Source organism: Hyperolius riggenbachi, chromosome 8 (genome assembly GCF_040937935.1).
Source record: "Hyperolius riggenbachi isolate aHypRig1 chromosome 8, aHypRig1.pri, whole genome shotgun sequence".
Lineage (NCBI taxonomy): Eukaryota > Metazoa > Chordata > Amphibia > Anura > Hyperoliidae > Hyperolius > Hyperolius riggenbachi.
The window spans coordinates 40,716,148-40,735,988 of record NC_090653.1 but is presented as its reverse complement, the minus strand read 5'-3'; the positions used below and the strand labels follow the sequence as shown (position 1 = coordinate 40,735,988).

General features: G+C 46.2%; 1 protein-coding gene across 1 annotated transcript in view; it reads right to left on the bottom strand.

The window, feature by feature from the left end:
- Positions 1 to 14,149: 14,149 nt before the first annotated feature.
- LOC137527287 (major histocompatibility complex class I-related gene protein-like) overlaps positions 14,150 to 19,841 on the bottom strand; it is a 46,228-nt gene continuing 40,536 nt past the window's right edge. The window contains exon 5 of the mRNA XM_068247796.1: positions 14,150 to 14,749. Coding sequence (XP_068103897.1) covers positions 14,577 to 14,749 — 173 coding nt within the window. The 3' untranslated portion in view covers positions 14,150 to 14,576. The remainder of the gene's footprint in view (positions 14,750 to 19,841) is intronic.

Below are 19,841 nucleotides of genomic sequence, written 5' to 3'. Positions count from 1 at the left end.
AGTGTCGCTCCCCTCCCCGAGTACCCCCTCTATCAAATGCCGGTCAACTTGTGCGGGTAATTTGTTAATTGTGCCGGCCGAATGCACCGCAACTGATGTGACGGATCCCGGTGTCTTTAAACTCCACCCCCTTCATTGGCATAGGCTACATGGTGTACAGCGGGAGCGGGAGCCTTCCCTCACCCGTCCTCGCCGGCAGAGCGGAGCAGCAAAGTATATGCCTGCTGTCTGTCCCCCATTAGCATATGCTGATCGGTGAATTGCTGGAGCGGGAGCTTTTCACTCACCGCTCCTCGCCGGCAGAATTCCCCTTTATGCCTCTAATGGACTCGTTCCTATGACGTCAGACTGGTGTCCCGCTCCCGCTGTACACCATGTAGCCTATGCCAATGAGGGGGGTGGAGATTGGAGACACGGGGATCCATGACATCAGTTGCGGTGCATTCAGGCTGGCACAATTAACAAATTACCCGCACAAGCTGACTGGCATTTGATAGAGGAGGGGGGCGACACTTGTATTAAGTTATGACTGGGGGGGAACCAGCATGTTACTTGCATGTGCAGTGTTTCTACTTCCTCATGAATTATTATTATTACTATTATTATTATTTAGTATTTATATAGCGCCGACATATTACGCAGCGCCGCAGTGTATATATATATATATATAGTCTTGTCACTAACTGTCCCTCAAAGGAGCTCACAATCTAATCCCTACCATTGCCATGTCTATATTATGTAGTGTAAGTACTGTAGTCTAGGGCCAATTTTAGGGGGAGCCAATCAACTTATCCGTATGTTTTTGGAATGTGGGAGGAAACCGGAGTGCTCGGAGGAAACCCACGCAGACACGGAGAGAACATACAAACTCTTTGCAGATAGTGCCCTGGCTGGGATTCGAACCATCGACCCAGTGCTGCAAGGCGAGAGAGCTAACCACCAGTGTTGATCAAATACCTCATTATCCTATTCGAGTTTGGTCGAATTCGGATAGTAAACTATCCGAATTCACTCGAAGTTCGATATTCGAGTTAATCGAATATCCGATTCGACCTCGGATATCCGACGTCACTATCCGAGTCTGTATTTGAGTAAAATATTTGAGCTGGCCTTAAATAGCTTTTAAAACTTGTCTTGGAGGTCAATGATGCATGAAATCACCTTTTTTTATGAAGAAAAACATCAAGTGATTATGTGGTGATGTAGTAGTTATAAAAAAGGTATCGAAAATAGTAAATTAACTTCATGAAAAGTGTTTGCATGAGAAGGTGTGTCCAAAATGGTTGTAAGTTGGAAGTCTTCATTTACGTCGTCTTCATCTTCTTCTTCTATATCTTCTTCTTCTTCTATATCTTCTTCTTTTTCCTCTTCTTCTTCTATATCTTCTTCTTCTTCTATATCTTCTTCTACTCGAATCTTCTTCATCTTCTACTTCTTGTATCTTCTTCAATTATCTTTTTCTTCTTCTTTATCTTCTTCTTGCTCTTCTTCTATATCTTCTTCCTCTTCTTCTATATCTTCTTCTTCTTCTTCTTCTTCTTCTTCTATATCTTCTTCTTCTTCTATATCTTCTTCTTCTTCATCTTCTATATCTTCTTCTTCTTCGTCTTTTTCTTCTATATCTTCTTCTATATCTTCTTCTATATCTTCTTCTATATCTTCTTCTTCTATATCTTCTTCTTCTATATCTTCTTCTTCTATATCTTCTTCCTCTTCTTCTCTATCATTATATTATGTGTCTTGGTTTTCCTTTCTTTTGTAATATTTTTTTTACTTCATTTGTGGAAATATTTTATCTTAATAACACCATAGTTATATTTGTGTTGATGGCATAATAGGTAGGTAGTGGCACATTGCAAGCCACAGCGCCTTTTTCTGTGTACCCTGGCGGTGGTAAAACACAGACATCAGCAGGAGGAGGAAGTAGTTACAAGTTGTAGTGTGGTAATAGCTGGTAGGAGAGTGGGTGGGCAGGTGGCAGCAGAAAATAGTTCTTCCATGATCCTCCGTGACAGACCCACCGACGTATCCTCCTCAGATTAAGAGGAGCTAACATGCCCCTCCTGTGGTTGGTAGTCTATGTCCTTCACCTCATCATCATAATCATCAGACTCCCCCTCCACAAACAACTGCTGGGATGTTGCGGACCCCAACTCCTCTTCTGCTGACACATCAGGCAAGGAGTAGGACCCCTCCCCAACAACCACCGTCACCATCTGTGACTCAGCCCCATATCACATTTGGGAAAGAATATCCCCCTCAACCTCAGTGGTAACAGGCCTGATTGCGCTCCCGGGGTCTGGACTAAACAACTCAGCACTCACTGAGGGTAGGCTGCCCGCTGGGGTCGACATGACTGACGAGTCCCCATGCACTGCTGCTGGGCGGCTGCTGCTGCTCCTGAGAACAGGAGTGGTGGTGGGGGTGGAGCTCTCTGTTGTAGAGCTGCTGGTGCCCTGCTCATCCAACATTAGCTGCATCACAGGCTCGGCATCTTTCTCCTCCAATTTGCGCCGCCTACCCTGTTGAAAAATTGCCGCTACACGCTGCTGCGCCTCTGAAGCGTGACTCCCCCTATCAGCTTGGCGCCCAGTGCATCCACGGCCAGTGGCTACCGGCTGAATGGGCAGTGTGGCAGAACTGCTGCCGGTGACGGTGCCAGCAATGTTCCCTCTCTTTTTACCTTTGATGGCCTTCCCCCGGCTGCCAGTGCCAGCAGACATAGTGCACGTTTGATGATGTCACCAGATGGATGTGGGGTACTTTATTCAAATCGGGGGGGTGACACAGAGCACAGTAGAACACAGTGTGCACAGTAACGGACGGTCTGTCACACTGACACTCAAGACACAGCAGAAATGCAGTAGTCACTCACACAGACAGTACTAGCCTAACACAACTAGCACTGCAGTACTACTGAATAACTACACAATACAATATACACAGTCAGTAATCCTCCTAACTGTGTAGCTAAGGCAATAGCAGGCTGGCCTATGTGCACAAACAGCAGCACACAAAGACACAGACACCTAACTAGCGGAGCTGCTGCAGGCTGCAGCAGAGACTGTCACAGCTCACAGACAGCACAGACTGACACACACTAACTACAACAATATAAAACACTACTAGCTAAACTACAATATACAGTCGCTTGCAAAAGTATTCCCCCCCCTTGTAGTTTTCCACATTTTGTCACATTACTGCCACAAACATGAATCCAATTGTATTGGAATTCCACGTGAAAGACCAATACAAAGTGGTGTACATGTGAGAAGTGGAACGAAAATCATACGATTCCAAACATTTTTTTTTACAAATAAATAACTGGAAAGTGGGGTGTGCGTAATTATTCAGCCCCCTTTGGTCTGAGTGCAGTCCGTTTCCCATAGACATTGCCTGATGAGTGCTAATGACTAAATAGAGTGCACCTGTGTTTAATCTAATGTCAGTACAAATACAGCTGCTCTGTGACGGCCTCAGAGGTTGTCTAAGAGAATATTGGGAGCAACAACACCATGAAGTCCAAAGAACACACCAGACAGGTCAGGGATCAAGTTATTGAGAAATTTAAAGCAGGCTTAGGCTACAAAAAGATTTACAAAGCCTTGAACATCCCACGGAGCGCTGTTCAAGCGATCATTCAGAAATGGAAGGAGTATGGCACAACTGTAAACCTACCAAGACAAGGCCGTCCACCTAAACTCACAGGCCGAACAAGAAGAGCGCTGATCAGAAATGCAGTCAAGAGGCCCATGGTGACTCTAGACGAGCCTGCAGAGATCTACAGCTCAGATGGGGGAATCTGTTCATAGGACAACTATTAGTCGTGCACTGGACAAAGTTGGCCTTTATGGAAGAGTGGCAAGAAGAAAGCCATTGTGAACAGAAAAGCATAGGAAATCCTGTTTGCAGTTTGCCACAAGCCACGTGGGGGACACAGCAAACATGTGTGAACCCACCTTATCACAGCATATATCTAGCTGTTGTGTTCAGTGAACTCACCTCTTCACAGCATATACCTAGCTGTTGTGTTCAGTGAACCCACCTTATCACAGCATATAATAACTAGCTGTTGTGTTCAGTGAACCATCATCACAGCATATACCTAGCTGTTGTGTTCAGTGAACCCACCTCACTGCATATACCTAGCTGTTGTGTTCAGTGAACCCACCTCATCACAGCATATACCTAGCTGTTGTGTTCAGTGAACCCACCTCATCACAGCATATACCTAGCTGTTGTGTTCAGTGAACCCACCTCATCACAGCATATACCTAGCTGTTGTGTTCAGTGAACCCACCTCATCACAGCATATATATCTAGCTGTTGTGTTCAGTGAACCCACCTCATCACAACATATACCTAACTGTTGTGTTCAGTGAACCCACCTCATCACTGTATATCCAGGGCCGGCCCGCTCATGAGGCGGGGTGAAACTTTTGCCTCAGGCGGCACATTTCTAGGGGCGGCATCTGCCCCCACCGGTAGGTGCGGGGAGCCGGCCGCCGAGCTGGAGGGGTAGCGGGCAGGACGGGGGTATTGGGCCTAGCGGCGGGGAGGGGGGTCAGTCCCCCTTCCTCGCCTGGGTCCCCCGATCTGCGCTCCCCTCCAGCCTTAAATAGTTCAGAAGCAGCCGCTACTCGTAAGAGGCACGGGCGGGGAGGACTCACCTCTTCCTCATTCCAGCGTGCGCTCCACTGACATCATTTCCTGCAATGCCGTCCACTAACAATACAGTGGGCGGCGTTGAAGGAAGTGACGTCAGTGGAGCGCACGCTGGCCTGGAACGAGGAAGAGGTGAGTCCTCCCCGCCCGTGCCTCTTACGAGTAGCGGCTGCTTCTGATCTATTTAAGGCTGGAGGGGAGCGCAGATCGGGGGACCCAGGCGAGGGAGGGGGGGTGGGGTCCGACCCCCCTCCCCGCCGCTAGGCCAAATCCCCCCGTCCTGCCCGCTACCCCTCCAGCTCGGCGGTGCCCCCCCCCAAAGGGGGTGGGGGTGGGGCGGCAGCAATAATTTTTTCAAAATTTGCCTCAGGCGGCAAAAAGTCTAGGGCCGGCCCTGTGTATATCCCTTGCTGTTGTGTTCAGTGAACCCACCTCACCACAGCATATACCTAGCTGTTGTGGTAGGCTCTTGGCTTGCTCCTGGCCTATTCTTATTGCTATAATAGCACCCCACAACACCTCTTTTGAGAGCTAATCTTGTTCTTGTGATCTTTTTTTTTCTGTGTGTCCCACTGACACTTGTGTTGCATAGACAGCCTTGATAATTCATACTGTGTGTGTGCCACTACAAGGCCCAGCACATTCAGTGACTACCTGTGTGACAGGTGCACATTGTAATACCCAGTACTGCATATACCTAGTATCTATTGTGTTGAGTGAATCCACCTCATCACTGCATATACCTGCCTTTTGTGTTGAGTGAACCCACCTCACTGCATATACCTACCCTTTGTGTTGAGTGAACCCACCTCACTGCATATACCTACCTTTTGTGTTGAGTGAACCCACCTCACTGCATATACCTAGCTGTTGTGTTGAGTGAACCCACCTCACTGCATATACCTACATTTTGTGTTGAGTGAACCCACCTTATTGCATATACCTAGCTGTTGTGTTCAGTGAACCCACCTCATCACAGCATATACCTAACTGTTGTGTTCAGTGAACCCACCTCATCACAGCATATACCTACCTTTTGTGTTGAGTGAACCCACCTCATCACAGCATATACCTAGCTGTTGTGTTCAGTGAACCAACCTCACTGCATATACCTAGCTGTTGTGTTCAGTGAACCCACCTCATCACAGCATATACTTAGCTGTTGTGTTCAGTGAACCCACCTCATCACAGCATATACCTAACTGTTGTTTTCAGCGAGCACACCTCATCACTGTATATCCCTAGCTGTTGTGTTCAGTGAACCCACCTCATCACAGCATATACCTAGCTGTTGTGTTCAGTGAACCCACCTCATCACAGCATATACCTAGCTGTTGTGTTCAGTGAACCCACCTCATCACAGCATATACCTAGCTGTTGTGTTCAGTGAACCTACCTCATCACAGCATATACCTAGCTGTTGTGTTCAGTGAACCCACCTCATCACAGCATATCCCTAACTGTTGTGTTCAGTGAACCCACCTCATCACAGCATAAACCTAACGGTTGTGTTCAGCGAACACACCTCATCACTGTATATCCCTAGCTGTTGTGTTCAGTGAACCCACCTCATCACAGCATATATTTAGCTGTTGTGTTCAGTGAACCCACCTCATCGCAGCATATACCTAACTGTTGTGTTCAGTGAACCCACCTCATCACTGTATATCCCTAGCTGTTGTGTTCAGTGAACCCATCTCATCACAGCATATACCTAGCTGCTGTGTTCAGTGAACCCACCTCATCACAGCATATACCTAGCTGTTGTGTTCAGTGAACCCACCTCAACACAGCATATACCTAGCTGTTGTGTTCAGTGAACCCACCTCATCACAGCATATACCTAGCAGTTATGTTCAGTGAACCCACCTCATCACAGCATATACCTAGCTGTTGTGTTCAGTGAACCCACCTCATCACAGCATATACCTAGCTGTTGTGTTCAGTGAACCCACCTCATCACAGCATATACCTAACTGTTGTGTTCAGTGAACCCACCTCATCACAGCATATACCTAGCTGTTGTGTTCAGTGAACCCACCTCAACACAGCATATACCTAGCTGTTGTGTTCAGTGAACCCACCTCATCACAGCATATACCTAGCAGTTGTGTTCAGTGAACCCACCTCATCACAGCATATACCTAGCTGTTGTGTTCAGTGAACCCACCTCATCACAGCATATACCTAGCTGTTGTGTTTAGTGAACCCAACTCACTGCATATACCTAGCTGCTGTGTTCAGTGAACCCACCTCATTACAGCATATACCTAGCTGTTGTGTTCAGTGAACCCACCTCATCACAGCATATACCTAACTGTTGTGTTCAGTGAACCCACCTCATAACAGCATATCCCTAGCTGTTGTGTTCAGTGAACCCACCTCATCACAGCATATACCTAGCTGTTGTGTTCAGTGAACCCACCTCATCACAGCATATACCTAGCTGTTGTGTTCAGTGAACCCACCTCATCACAGCATATACCTAACTGTTGTGTTCAGTGAACCCACCTCATCACAGCATATACCTAGCTGTTGTGTTCAGTGAACCCACCTCATCACAGAATTTACCTAGCTGTTGTGTTCAGTGAACCCACCTCATCACAGCATATACCAAGCTGTTTTGTTCAGTGAACCCACCTCATCACACCATATACCTAGCATTCCTCCCGAGATGGACAAAATGGACAAACCAGGTAGAGGAAGAGGTAGAGGCAGACCCAGAGGAAGGCCACCTGGCACCGGCAGGGATGTTTGGGTAGTACTTTTTAATACCCGCCCGGATCCGGGTACCCAGATATCTGGACCCAATTCGGATATCCAAATTTGACATTTTTATACCTGAACAGAATTTGGGTATCCGATCCTAGTATCTGGCTGGATCCGGATTCCCTGAATTGAAAACCGGAAATGGTCTTTTCAAGTGTCCCTATCCTGTTTTATAGACTAAAACATACCATCACCACCCCCTACTCTCTCCCTGGCCTTGCAGGGATTTTTCTTGCAGGGATTTGTAGTATGTCAAAAGCAAGCTCACATACCTTGGCTGGGAATTGAACCCAGGTCCACTGCGTGGAGTGCAGCTATGCTCACCACAATACCAACCACCACACACAAAGAGAAGGACAGCACTTTGAAGTCTAGAAGATTCCAGGGCAAGGGTGGGAAGGATGAAAAGCTAGGTGGCCATGCAACCATTCCTGCTAACCTAAAGCTTACTTATAGACAGTCATATGAGACACGTTTTGGGTGCAGGGCTGTGTGGTGAGTGATCATATAGACAGTCATACGAGACACATGCTGAGTGCAGGGCTGTGTGGTGAGTCAACACATTGGCTTAAGACTTTACCAAATCCAATTCTCCAATATGGGGAAGCTTCTCTATTTGCTGTGTTTTTTTGATTTTTTTTAAGTGTGATATCACAGTTTACTCATCTTTTCAACCACAAGAAAAGCCCAGGAGTAGTCTTAGCTACCGTAATATCTATGTTACGGCAGGGCCCTTATAACACTTTTTCTTACAGGTCTATGGAAACCGTTTTGCCCATGCGATAAAGTGAGGTGCAAAAATGAAATCATACCTAGCAGAGGATGGTTTTGATCCATCAACCTCTGGGTTATGCGCTCCGCACACTTCCACTGCATCACTGCATGGCACATGTTCTCAATCTAGTCATTCAAAGATTTGTGTCAAAGTACCCAGGCTTAGAGGACGTCCTGAAGCAGGCCAGGAAGTTGTGTGGGCATTTCAGGTGGTCTTACACGGCCATGGCACGCTTTGCGGACATTTAGCGGAAAAACAACTTGCCGGTGAGACGCTTGATATGTGATAGCCCAACTCACTGGAATTTGACCCTGCTCATGTTCTCTCGCCTTCTAGAACAGGAGAAAGCCGTCACTCAGTACCTGTACAATTACAGTAGAAGGACACAATCTGGGGAGATGGGGATGTTCTGGCCCCCGAACTGGACACTGATGCGAAATGCATGCAGGCTCATGCAGCTGTTTGAGGAGGTGACCAACCTGGTGAGTCGCACTGAAGGCACCATCAGCGGCTTGATCCCCTACGCTTACGTCCTGGAGCGTGCCGTGCATAGAGTGGTGGATCAAGCTGTGGAGGAGCATGAGGAGGAACAGTTACCGGAGGAACAGTTGTGGGAGCAATTTGCATCAGAACCAGATTTTTCCTCAACACCTGTGGCAGCACAGAGGGGGGAGGAGGATGAAGAGTCGAATGGGGAAGAGGAGTCAGAATCAGATGATGAGGAATGTGTTTCTGTGGAGGAGGAGGAGGCAGCGGGAGAAGAACAACCGCAGCAGGCGCCGCAGGGGGCTTGTGCTGCTCAACGTCCCCGTGGTATTGTTCGTGGCTGGGGGGAGGAGGAGGAGGACTTACCTGACGTCACTGAGGAAGAGCAAGAGGAGATGGAGAGTACGTCTGGATCCAACTTTGTGCAGATGGCGTCTTTCATGCTGTCTAGCCTGTTGAGGGACCCCCGTATAACAAAACTCAAGGCTAATGAGCTGTACTGGGTGGCCACGCGACTAGACCCTCGGTATAGGCACAAAGTGGCGGACATGTTACCAACTCACCAGAAGGCAGAAAGGATGCAGCACTTGCAGAACAAACTGGCAACTATGCTTTACAATGCGTTTAAGGGTGATGTCACAGCACAACGCAAAGGTACCACTGCCAGTAATCCTCCTCCCATGTCCACACAGGTAAGGACAGGATGCTTCAGCGATCTTATGGTGATGTCGGACATGTGGACATTCTTTAGTACATTGCCTCGCCTTAGCCATTCCGGATCCACCCTCCACCAACGCCTGGACCGGCAGGTAGCCGACTACCTGGCCTTGAGTGTGGATGTAGACACTGTGAGCAGCGATGATGAACCCTTGGACTACTGGGTGCGCAGGCTTGACCTGTGGCCAGAGCTGTCCCAATTTGCCATCCAACTTCTGTCTTGCCCTGCCTCAAGCATCCTGTCAGGAAGGACCTTCAGCGCAGCTGGAGGCATTGTCAATGAGAAGAGAAGTCGCCTAAGTCACAAAAGTGTTCAGTACCTCACCTTTATCAAAATGAATGAGGCATGGATCCCGGAGGGCTACTGCCCGCCCGAAGACTAAGTCAGTCCCCACACACAGCATATCTGCCTGCAGGCCGCTTGACTGCCTTCTCTGCCACCACCAACAGGGTCCAGGTCTCCAGGCGGATTCTTGAATTTTTAAGGCCGCTGCTAGCAGCGGCTGCTCTACTAATTTTTCTGGTGCGTGTACATGCCTGCCTAATTTTTCTGGCTGCACTGCGGCTGCAACAACAAAACAAAAGGCATGTACATGTGCCTATTCCCCTTCGTGATCATTACCTTGCCGCAGTGAAGGGACTTGCGTATCACAATGAAGCAATGTCCGCCGGCTATATGAGTGTCTGGGGGGGGGGCTCACACAAGATAATAAGGTTGTTGCTTCATTGTGGACAGACCAAATTTGATCAGCTGGACAGTCACTGTTGTTCTATCAATGAGCTACCACAGCCCGGCGACCATATGGGCTTGAACACCGCCACGGCCTGCACTCTCACCATGGTGCGCACCAGACCAGCACGGTCGTCACTATGCAAACAGCTGCTTGCGGTGCGTTACACAGTGAGTTTGGTGTGTCACTGTGAAGCAGTACTCTAATTACACTCCCTGATTGATGTATACACATTCAAGATGTTTTAAAGCACTTTAGGCCTGCAATTTAGCATTCAATGTAATTTCTGCCCTTAAAACGCTGCTTTGCGTCAAATATAGATTTTTCCCTGGCACTTTTGGCGTCTATCCTACTCATCCATGCCCCCCTCCAGGTGTTAGACCCCTTGAAACATCTTTTCCATCACTTTTGTGGCCAGCATAATTTTTTATAGTTTTCAAAGTTCGCCTCCCCATTGAAGTCTATTGCGGTTTGCGAACGTTCGCATGTTTGCAAACGTTTGCGGAGGTTCACAAACCGGGTTCACGAACCTAAACTCCGAGGTTCGGGCCATCTCTACTCTCCATGTCTGCATGGGTTTCCTCCAGGTACTGCATGGGTTTCCTCCTACATTCCAAAAAATTATTTGGCTTATCCCCCCAAAAAATGTCTCTAGACTATGATGGACATACAGTATGACTATGGTAGGGTCTAGATTGTGAGCCCCTCTGAGGGACAGATACGTGACAATAGTTCAGTGCGGGGAAGATGTCGACGCTATTTAAATACAAAATTCTGATGCTGCAAAAATAAAAACAGAGACACAAGGAGCCCAAATGGTAAGTGCAGTAAATAATGAGTTTCTTGTAGAGTAGAGAAACAAGGTACTCACAAAACCAGGTTGCTGTTAGAAGTAGCCAACTGAGTGGGCAGGTGGAGATTATAAACCTGCCTCCACTTGGTTTATTACTGGTTCTCATGGGATGGTCACTCTCTTATCCTCTTGGCAGGGGTGTAACTGGGTAATATAGAGCCTTTAGCAAACACTGATATTGCACCCCCTCTCGCAGTCCAACCCTTCTTCCCCTCTAAAAACAGCATCCCTTCCGGCGTACATGTGTTATGGTTGCCTGTGTTTTTTGGCGCGGGATATTGTTGCAGTTACGTTTTTGTAAATATCTCTTTTTATTCCCTCTCTTTCCTATTTTCTAACACTAAGCCAAGTACGCCCTGCATACATAATTGAGTAGCCATGTTTCCTAGATTCTATAATTCATCTGATCTGAGGTGTGAGTGACAGCGAGTCACCAGGGGCAGGCATTGGGAGCAGCACAGGAGCAGGCATGGTGCTCATAATGCTGTGGGGCCCATGGCACGAGCCATGCCTGCACCCTTTAGATACTCCACTACCTCTTGGGATGGTTTCTCTCTTATGAAAAATAGGGACACCAGCCAAGCCAGTTAAGGCTGGAGGCCACAAACTCCCTGTATGACAATACAAATGGGGGAAACAGGTGCCCAGTAGATATAAAACTAAGTTAAAAAAACAATAAAGTGAATCATGAAGAGGTGGCTGACCTCAAAAGATTATACTAATTGTAGTATAAAAAACAAAGTTTTTATTAGACAGTGGCAACACGTTTCCATGTCCTTCTTGGCCCCACCGCTGCTGGCCAGGACCCTCTTCCTCTTCATGGCTATATTCTCCCATTCATGTATGAGTGTGACCACAATGCTCATGCACAAGGAAAATGCCATGCACAAGCAGCTTTGTGCTGCTACACAGATGCGGACCATACATGCACATGCGCAGTACAGTGTCACTCATACACGGATGGGAACACGGACAGGGGAACATATCTTACCAGCCCTTGTCAAGTATGCTTAGATGGTCCTAGCGTGGATCGGCGAGGCTGAAGATGATGAGGGAACCCTCTGGAATATCCAGAGTCTTTCCTCTAATGAGGTAAGTATATAATTTTTACTCTTTACAGGTTCACTTTAAAGAGGGATTGTCAACCACAAAATCAAATTGCAGTTTAAACACTGCAATGTGTTTGTAATGCTGCCAGGAATCTCACCCTGCATTGCAAGCTCTCTAATCTATTCACAAATCTTTCTGCTGTAATAAATCTTATTTGTCCACCTGGCTCTATTTTCTGCCATCGATGTGGAGTAAGTTTGTCATCTCCCCTCTCACATACCTGCTTCTCACTAATTGGTCTGAGCAGTGTGAGCACACTTCAGTGTGACAGGCTGAGGCTGCAACATGATCCTGTGCTCACTTCTGTTTGCAGGCAAGCCAGAGATGACACAGCAGATTGGAGGAGAAAAGAAAAAAAAACTTAAGGAAGGAAATGACATCAGGATTTAGCTGCACACTATGGGAAAAATAAATGGCCTCTGCCAGGAACAGAATTCTCTTCTTTTACTTTATAAAATTCACTGATATCAAAGCATGGACAGTACAATACATCTTCTTCAGCTGCCGAGAAAATCTGTTACATACCATTACAATGATTAGAGCTGTGAGGAAACTAAACAGTAAAAATTGTGAGCAACCAATGCCACCTTGTGGTAAGCTGGCAAAATAACATATGCTAACACAGTTGTAATTGAAGAATGACTTTATTGCAATAATTCATACGGGTTCAAAGTCACTTTACATGCATAAAAAAGTAACAGTTCCTCAGTTTTAAATAGAAATTAACAGATAAGAGTGTCAATATTGTCTGCAGTTCATTTGGGATATTCTAGGTGTTAAAAATAAGTAACAATGCCTCCTGCCCTGTGTGGTTACTTGCTCCTACAGCAAAGCAGGAACTTCTGGAAAGTCTGACGGCAAAAATACTTCAGAGCTCTGTTACCATGGTTGCAAAGGAGTGTAGTGTGGGCTTACTGTCAATGATGGAAATTCATAGCTGGCCGCAAACTGAAATGAAAATTAAATGTTTTCATGGACCACAGTGGGAGCACTAGAAGCCCCCTGGCGGGCATGTAAGGCATGTAAATATTGACCTTCTTTGGCTCTAGTGCAGGTACAGAAGTGGCTCTCCGCTCGGCTCAGCCAGGAATAGCCGAGTCTGATCGGGTCCGCTCTACAGGTACACGTCGCCTGCGCCGTAGTGCAGACCCAATCTGGCTTGGCTATTTCTGCCTGAGCCCTTTGGGAAGCCACTACTCAGCCTGGGCTGGAGCCAGGGAAGGTAAATGTTGCAGGCGCTCCTGCAACTGCACCGGAGCCAACATCCTTGTCGGCTGTGGTTTGGAGCCAGAGCTGCCACAGTGAGGCAGAAGGTATTAGAGATAATTCAGGTTGGAATGAGCATATGATGTCTCCCACAATACATCACTGGTGAATATGCAAATCATCCTTTGTTGTCCCTTCAAGCTCACCACACCTCCAGAACCAATCTAATGCAATGGTGTGTGAGCTTAGAGCCACAATAATCCAACATGCATACAGTTTCGGATTGGTTAATCATCATCAGTGCATGGCATGGATTAACCTCCCTGGCGGTAAGCCCGACCTCAGGTCGGGCTACGCGCGCAGGAGGATTTCTCAGGCCCTACTTGGCCGATTTGCATAATTTTTTTTTGTACACGCAGCTAGCACTTTGCTAGCTGCGTGTACTTCCCGATTGCTGCCACTCCGCGCCGATTCACCGTTTTCTGCCGCACCGCGTCGCCCCCCACCCAGACCCCTTGCGCAGCCTTGCCTATCAGCTCCAGGCTGAGGGGTGGATCGGGACTCCCGATGACGTCACAACGTCGATGATGACCGTCGCCATGGTGACCGGGGAAGCCTAGCAGGAAATCCCATTCTGTTACGGGATTTCCTGCTTCCGCTGATCGCCGGAGGCGATCGGAGAGGGTGAGGGGATGCAGCTGCTCAGTGGCTATCATGTAGCTAGCACTAGGCTAGCTACATGATTAAAAAAAAAAATAGTGCTGCGCTGCCGCCTGGCGGTTCTAATTGACCGCCAGGGAGGTTAATGTGCCGCTATCGGGTAGGGCGAGTACCTTCTGTTTTAAGGAGGCAAACTTTGGTTTTGCATAACATTTTAGTTAGAGAGCTTAGCCCCTTACTGTACACACTTTTTAGGAGTTTTGGTTCACTATGAGCTTACTGGGTAATCTGTTCCTTTAGTTTCGTACACTTTTCACTCTACAGTTGTGTGTGCCTGTTCACAACCTTACCCATGAGATTTTTTTGAGAGTGTTACCCAGGTTTATTACTTGATGATCTTGGTCTTTTTTGTGCTGTCTTTGATTGCTATGAGTAACTTGATGGCATTTAGGCATAACATAACAGTTATATGTTCTTGTACAGAAAACAATTGACTGATAATTATACAATGATGGTTTTGTATCTTGCAGAGGCCACAATGTCAGTAAGGAGTTGGTGAAGACCTCTACCTTTGCCCATGCATGTCTTCTTCAGACCCAGCTTCCTAGGATACACATTGCAGTTCTTTACCATCCTCCTCCTTGTGCCTGCTGCGTTTTGTCAGTGATATGGAGATGAATATTGCGATGGACGCCAACAGAATGACAGCCACACATATGGCAATAACCCCTCCAGTGGAGATACCCCTGCTAGCTTCTTTCGGTTCCACTGAGAGCCCTACACAGAAAAGCACACAAAATAATACTATTATATAATATTACAACTCAGAACACCACCAAAATAAGGTCTGGTTTGCAACCCCTAGGATCAGCAAAGTCATAGCTCCCTACTGTCCCTTTTATTTTTCTTCGGAAATCTTTATGGTATGAGTGCAGAGCTGGGACAAGCACCTCCAACACCCAAGGCTGAGACAGCAAAGTGCGCCCCTCCATCCCTCCCACCCCAGCCGTCACACACTGATTGCTATTACACTAAGAGGCGCCCCAGGCCCCCCCCCCCCCCACCCACACACACCTTAATCTCTGGTTATCTGGCTTGCAGTCACTGCCATGTAGTCCCTTTTCTTATTTCTCTCTGCTTCAAACACAATAGGGGAATGATAGCTGATTGAGTTGTGCGTCCCCTCCTACACTGTGTCCTGAGGCTGGAGCCTCTCTCGCCTCTGTCTCGGCCCGGCCCGGTATGAGTGACTAGGTGTGCACCGGGGGCATGGTTAGGGGTGTTGCAGGGGTGTGGTTTAATTGTCCCTCTTTCTTATCTCAAAAGGTTGGGAGGTATGAGAAATGCACTGTTGCTGATGTATGGGATCATTCTTACTGCAGCGTTTGGGATTTGCATAATTGGGGACAATTATGATGTGATTCTCACTCTGTTGAACAGGAATCACAATGCAAATCATGGCGAAATCATGATACAGTTGCGATCACGATTCGCATTTTGCGTTCGTAGTGTTAACAAGCCCTAACTGATATTTTTGTCTTTTGTTCCTTATTGTTCGTGTGAACCAGTGTTTCTCACACATTCCCGCCCATATTAGTCCCAGACACATCAGATTATGACTGGAACAGGGCATTAAACTGTGAGCACAGTGAAGTACAGTTAGTAACATACGTTGGGTTTGATTCATGAAGATGAGCTCCATGACAAGCACCGCGACCTCAATCCAGGGCTGCACGCTACATGCGATCTTGGAGCGTAGCGCGCCATCCTTAATTATGCACGCTGCTTACATAGCAACGCACGCTTCTTTAAATGGCGGCCGCTGCTGTGAAATATCACGACCACGATACTTCACTAGCTACTATGTTAATTGACATAGTTACTATGTAATTAAAGGGGCACTATAGCAAAACATTTTAAAATGTAATATATGTGCAAATATAGACCAATAAGAAGTACATTTTTTCCAGAGTAAAATGAGCCATAAATTACTTTTCTCCTATGTTGCTGTCACTTACAGTAGGTAGTAGAAATCTGACAGAAGTGACAGGTTTTGGACTAGTCCATCTCTTCATGGGGGATTCTCAGGGATTTATTTTCAAAAGCACTTAATGAATGGCAGTTGCTCTGTCCAACTGCCAAAAAACTGTGTAGTGAGCAGGGAAGCTGGCCAGCATCATTGTTTAAATCGTTTTTAGGGAATATCTTTATAAAGAATAAAAGCCTTGCTGAGAGTCCCCTATGAAGAGATGGACTAGTCCAAAACCTTTTGCTTCAGTCAGATTTCTACTACCTACTGTAAGTGACAGAAACATAGGAGAAAAGTAATATATGGCTTATTTTACTCTGGAAAAAACGTACTTCTTATTTTTCTATGTTTGCACATATTTTAAATGTTACAATTTTTCACCATAGTGCGCCTTTAACATAGTAACTATGTCAGTTAACATAGTAGCAGCCATGCTAGTGAAGTATCATGGTAGCCATACTTCGCAGCAACGGCCGCCATTTAAAGGAATGCACGTTGCTATGTAAGCAATGTGTGTACCTAAGGAAGGCACGCTAGCACATAGAGTGCAGCCCTGGATTTAGGTTGCGGTGCTTGTCATGGAGCTTGTGCTGCTATAGCAACGCAGCTTCATGAATCAAGGCTAATGAAGGTCAAGTTTGATGCACTCCGGGTCTTTGGTGCCAGACTATGCAGGAAGTTAGTGTTATGTTTGAATTTCAAATAATTGAAATTTTACATCGAAACTCGCAATTACAATGCAAAATTGTAATGCTAAATTTTGTGATCTCCCCTGGAAGTTATCGACCATGCTCCTGTCTGAGAACAAGCGTGGCACTGTGCCGGATACCACGCTCCTGTATCGTAGCACGGAGCCGCTTGGGCTCAGCTTTTTTTCGCCACAGCTGAGCGGCTCTGTGCTACTGTGCACGTGTGAAGCGTCCTACACAGTGCAGCTGCACTCATTCACAGGCGGGAGCACGGTTGAGAAATTCCAGAAGGTCCCAGCACTGGTGGTCTCAAGGAGGACGTGGGAAGTTTCTGGAGGATCTGAGGGCTGCGTACGTATAGGTACACTGCCGATGAGTTGACTACTCACCCTGCTGACGCTCAAATTCCTGGCAGCATTAAATACTACTCCCCCTCCGAGTCGTAGCAACTTGGAGAGAGAAGTAATTTGGGGTCTGGCAATCGCCGAAACCACCTGCCTCGCCACGGGCTTCTCTGTACCGAAGTTCAGTGATGAGTAGAAATTACGCCTAAATGAAGTAATAATTGTAATGTGAAATTTTGGGGAAAATCGTAATCAATTTCGTATGTAATTGTAATCATTCGTAATTTTGCATCATTTTTCACGTAATTTGGTGCCGACTTAGCAGGTAATAGCAAAGTTTCCATACATGCTATTGCTACCAACATTAAAATAAAACCTATGTTAAAGTGACACTGAAGCAAAAAAAAAATCTTGTGATATAATGAATTGGTTGTGTAATATGGATAATTAATAGAACATGAGTAGCAAAGAAAATAGTGTCATATTTTTATTTTCAGGTATATAGCTTTTTTTTATAACATTGCATCATTCTATAATAACTGCAGTTTCCACAATACACTCAGCATTTTAAATGATTTCACAAATCAGGCTAGTCACCCCTTAAACTTTTCTCTGCAGAAAAACCATAAACAATGAGAGACAGTTGAGATAAGAGCTTCGGAAGACAGTGCTGTCCACAGCTTTATAAAGTTGCAGAGCTCAAAGAAGCTCTTTTGCATAGATAACAATTGAAGTTTGGCCCAGTGCACACCAAAACCGCTAGCAGATCTGCAAAACGCTAGCGGTTTTGGGAGCAGATTTCAGAGCGATTCTAGGCATGTTTTTTTTTTTTTGTAAAACAATTTTTATTGAACTTTTTATAAGACAATACAAAAAACAACATTTACATGATCCCATCCCATCCCACCCCCCCTTCAAGGTTCCAGCTGTAGGAAGTACATGGTTCATCACACATGGGCCCACATATCATGACAGAGTGATATACACTAACAAAAAGGAATATATACAGGCAGTTAGGGTTATAGGTAGCATAATACATACATATTATAGGTATTATCACATATCTAATTTGAATTTAGATAGCCATTTGGTCCATATCTTATAGAATTTTTTCTGTGAACCCCTATTGACATACATCCCTTTATATATGGGTAAATCGTTGTTAACTGACGAAATAAATGCCTCTAGGGTGGGAGGAGTAGCTGATTTCCAATTGATGGCAATTTGCCGCCTAGCATAAAACAGAAGTAACCTAGCTAAGAATAGTTTTTTTTCCGGGAGAGTTGTAGGGCTGAAGATGCTGAGTAGCATACTTTTAGGTGTAAGTGGGATTAAGGGGCTTACGATTTCGAAGAGTAGGGCATGGACGTTCTGCCAATAGTATGAGATCTTGGGGCAGGACCAGAAGATGTGATTAAAGTCAGCCCTGGAAGCCTTGCATCTCCAACAGCTATCTTGGTATTCAGGGCCAATTTTAGAGAGTTTGTATGCAGTAAGATATACTTGATACAGGTATTTAATTGCCACTAGTTTGTGTCGGGCCGCAATCGGAGTGGAGATGAACACAGACACTGAGTCGTTCCATTCATTATCAGTGAGATCCGGTAGCTCTTTCCTCCATAGCAGACAGGGCTTGTCCTTACAGGGATTATTGGTGTTTATAAGCGTGGTGTAGATTGTGGAGACAATGCCTGTCTGATCAATGTGGGATAAAACGTCTTCAAGTTGGTGCGCCTGCATAGTCAGTTTTGGTGAGGTGAATTGGGAGTGGAATGCATGCCGGATTTGGAGATAACGGAAATACATTGAATTAGGAAGGGAAAATTGTTGTTTAAGAACATTAAATTGCTTGATCTCATTACCTTCCACTAAATCTCTTAGCTTAGTTATGCCTTTATTAGCCCAGATGGATGAATCTGGAATGGAGAGAAATTCAGCTAGTTTAGCGTTATTCCAGAGCGGGGTAACTGGAGACCATTGGCCTTTAATGGAGATAAATCGTCCAGCTTCTTCCCATATTTGCACTGTAGTGATCATGGGTTGAGTGAGAAGAGGACTAGCTTTGGACCCCCTAAAGGGCAAACTGGCTAAGGCCAATGGGGAGCCTATAACTGATGCTTCCAGTGCTGAGGCCGGATTGTACAGGGACTGTTCGAACCACCAGTAAATGGTAGGGAGTAGTGTTGGGCGAACATCTAGATGTTCGGGTTCGGGCCGAACAGGCCGAACATGGCCGCGATGTTCGGGTGTTCGACCCGAACTCCGAACATAATGGAAGTCAATGGGGACCCGAACTTTTGTGGTTTGTAAAGCCTCCTTACATGCTACATACCCCAAATTTGCAGGGTATGTGCACCTTGGGAGTGGGTACAAGAGGAAAAAAAAATTAGCAAAAAGAGCTTATAGTTTTTGAGAAAATCGATTTTAAAGTTTCAAAGGGAAAACTGTCTTTTAAATGCGGGAAATGTCTGTTTTCTTTGCACAGGTAACATGCTTTTTGTCGGCATGCAGTCATAAATGTAATACATATAAGAGGTTCCAGGAAAAGGGACCGGTAACGCTAACCCAGCAGCAGCACACGTGATGGAACAGGAGGAGGGTGGCGCAGGAGGAGAAGAAGGCCACGCTTTGTGAGACACAACAACCCCGGCCTTGCATGAGGGCAAGAAGCGTGCGGATAGCAGGCTTTGTACCGCCATGCAGTCATAAATGTAATAAAGATAAGTGGTTCAATAAACAGGGACCACGCGGCAACGCTAACCCAGCAGCAGCAGACGTGATGGAACAGGAGCAGGCGCAGGAGGAGA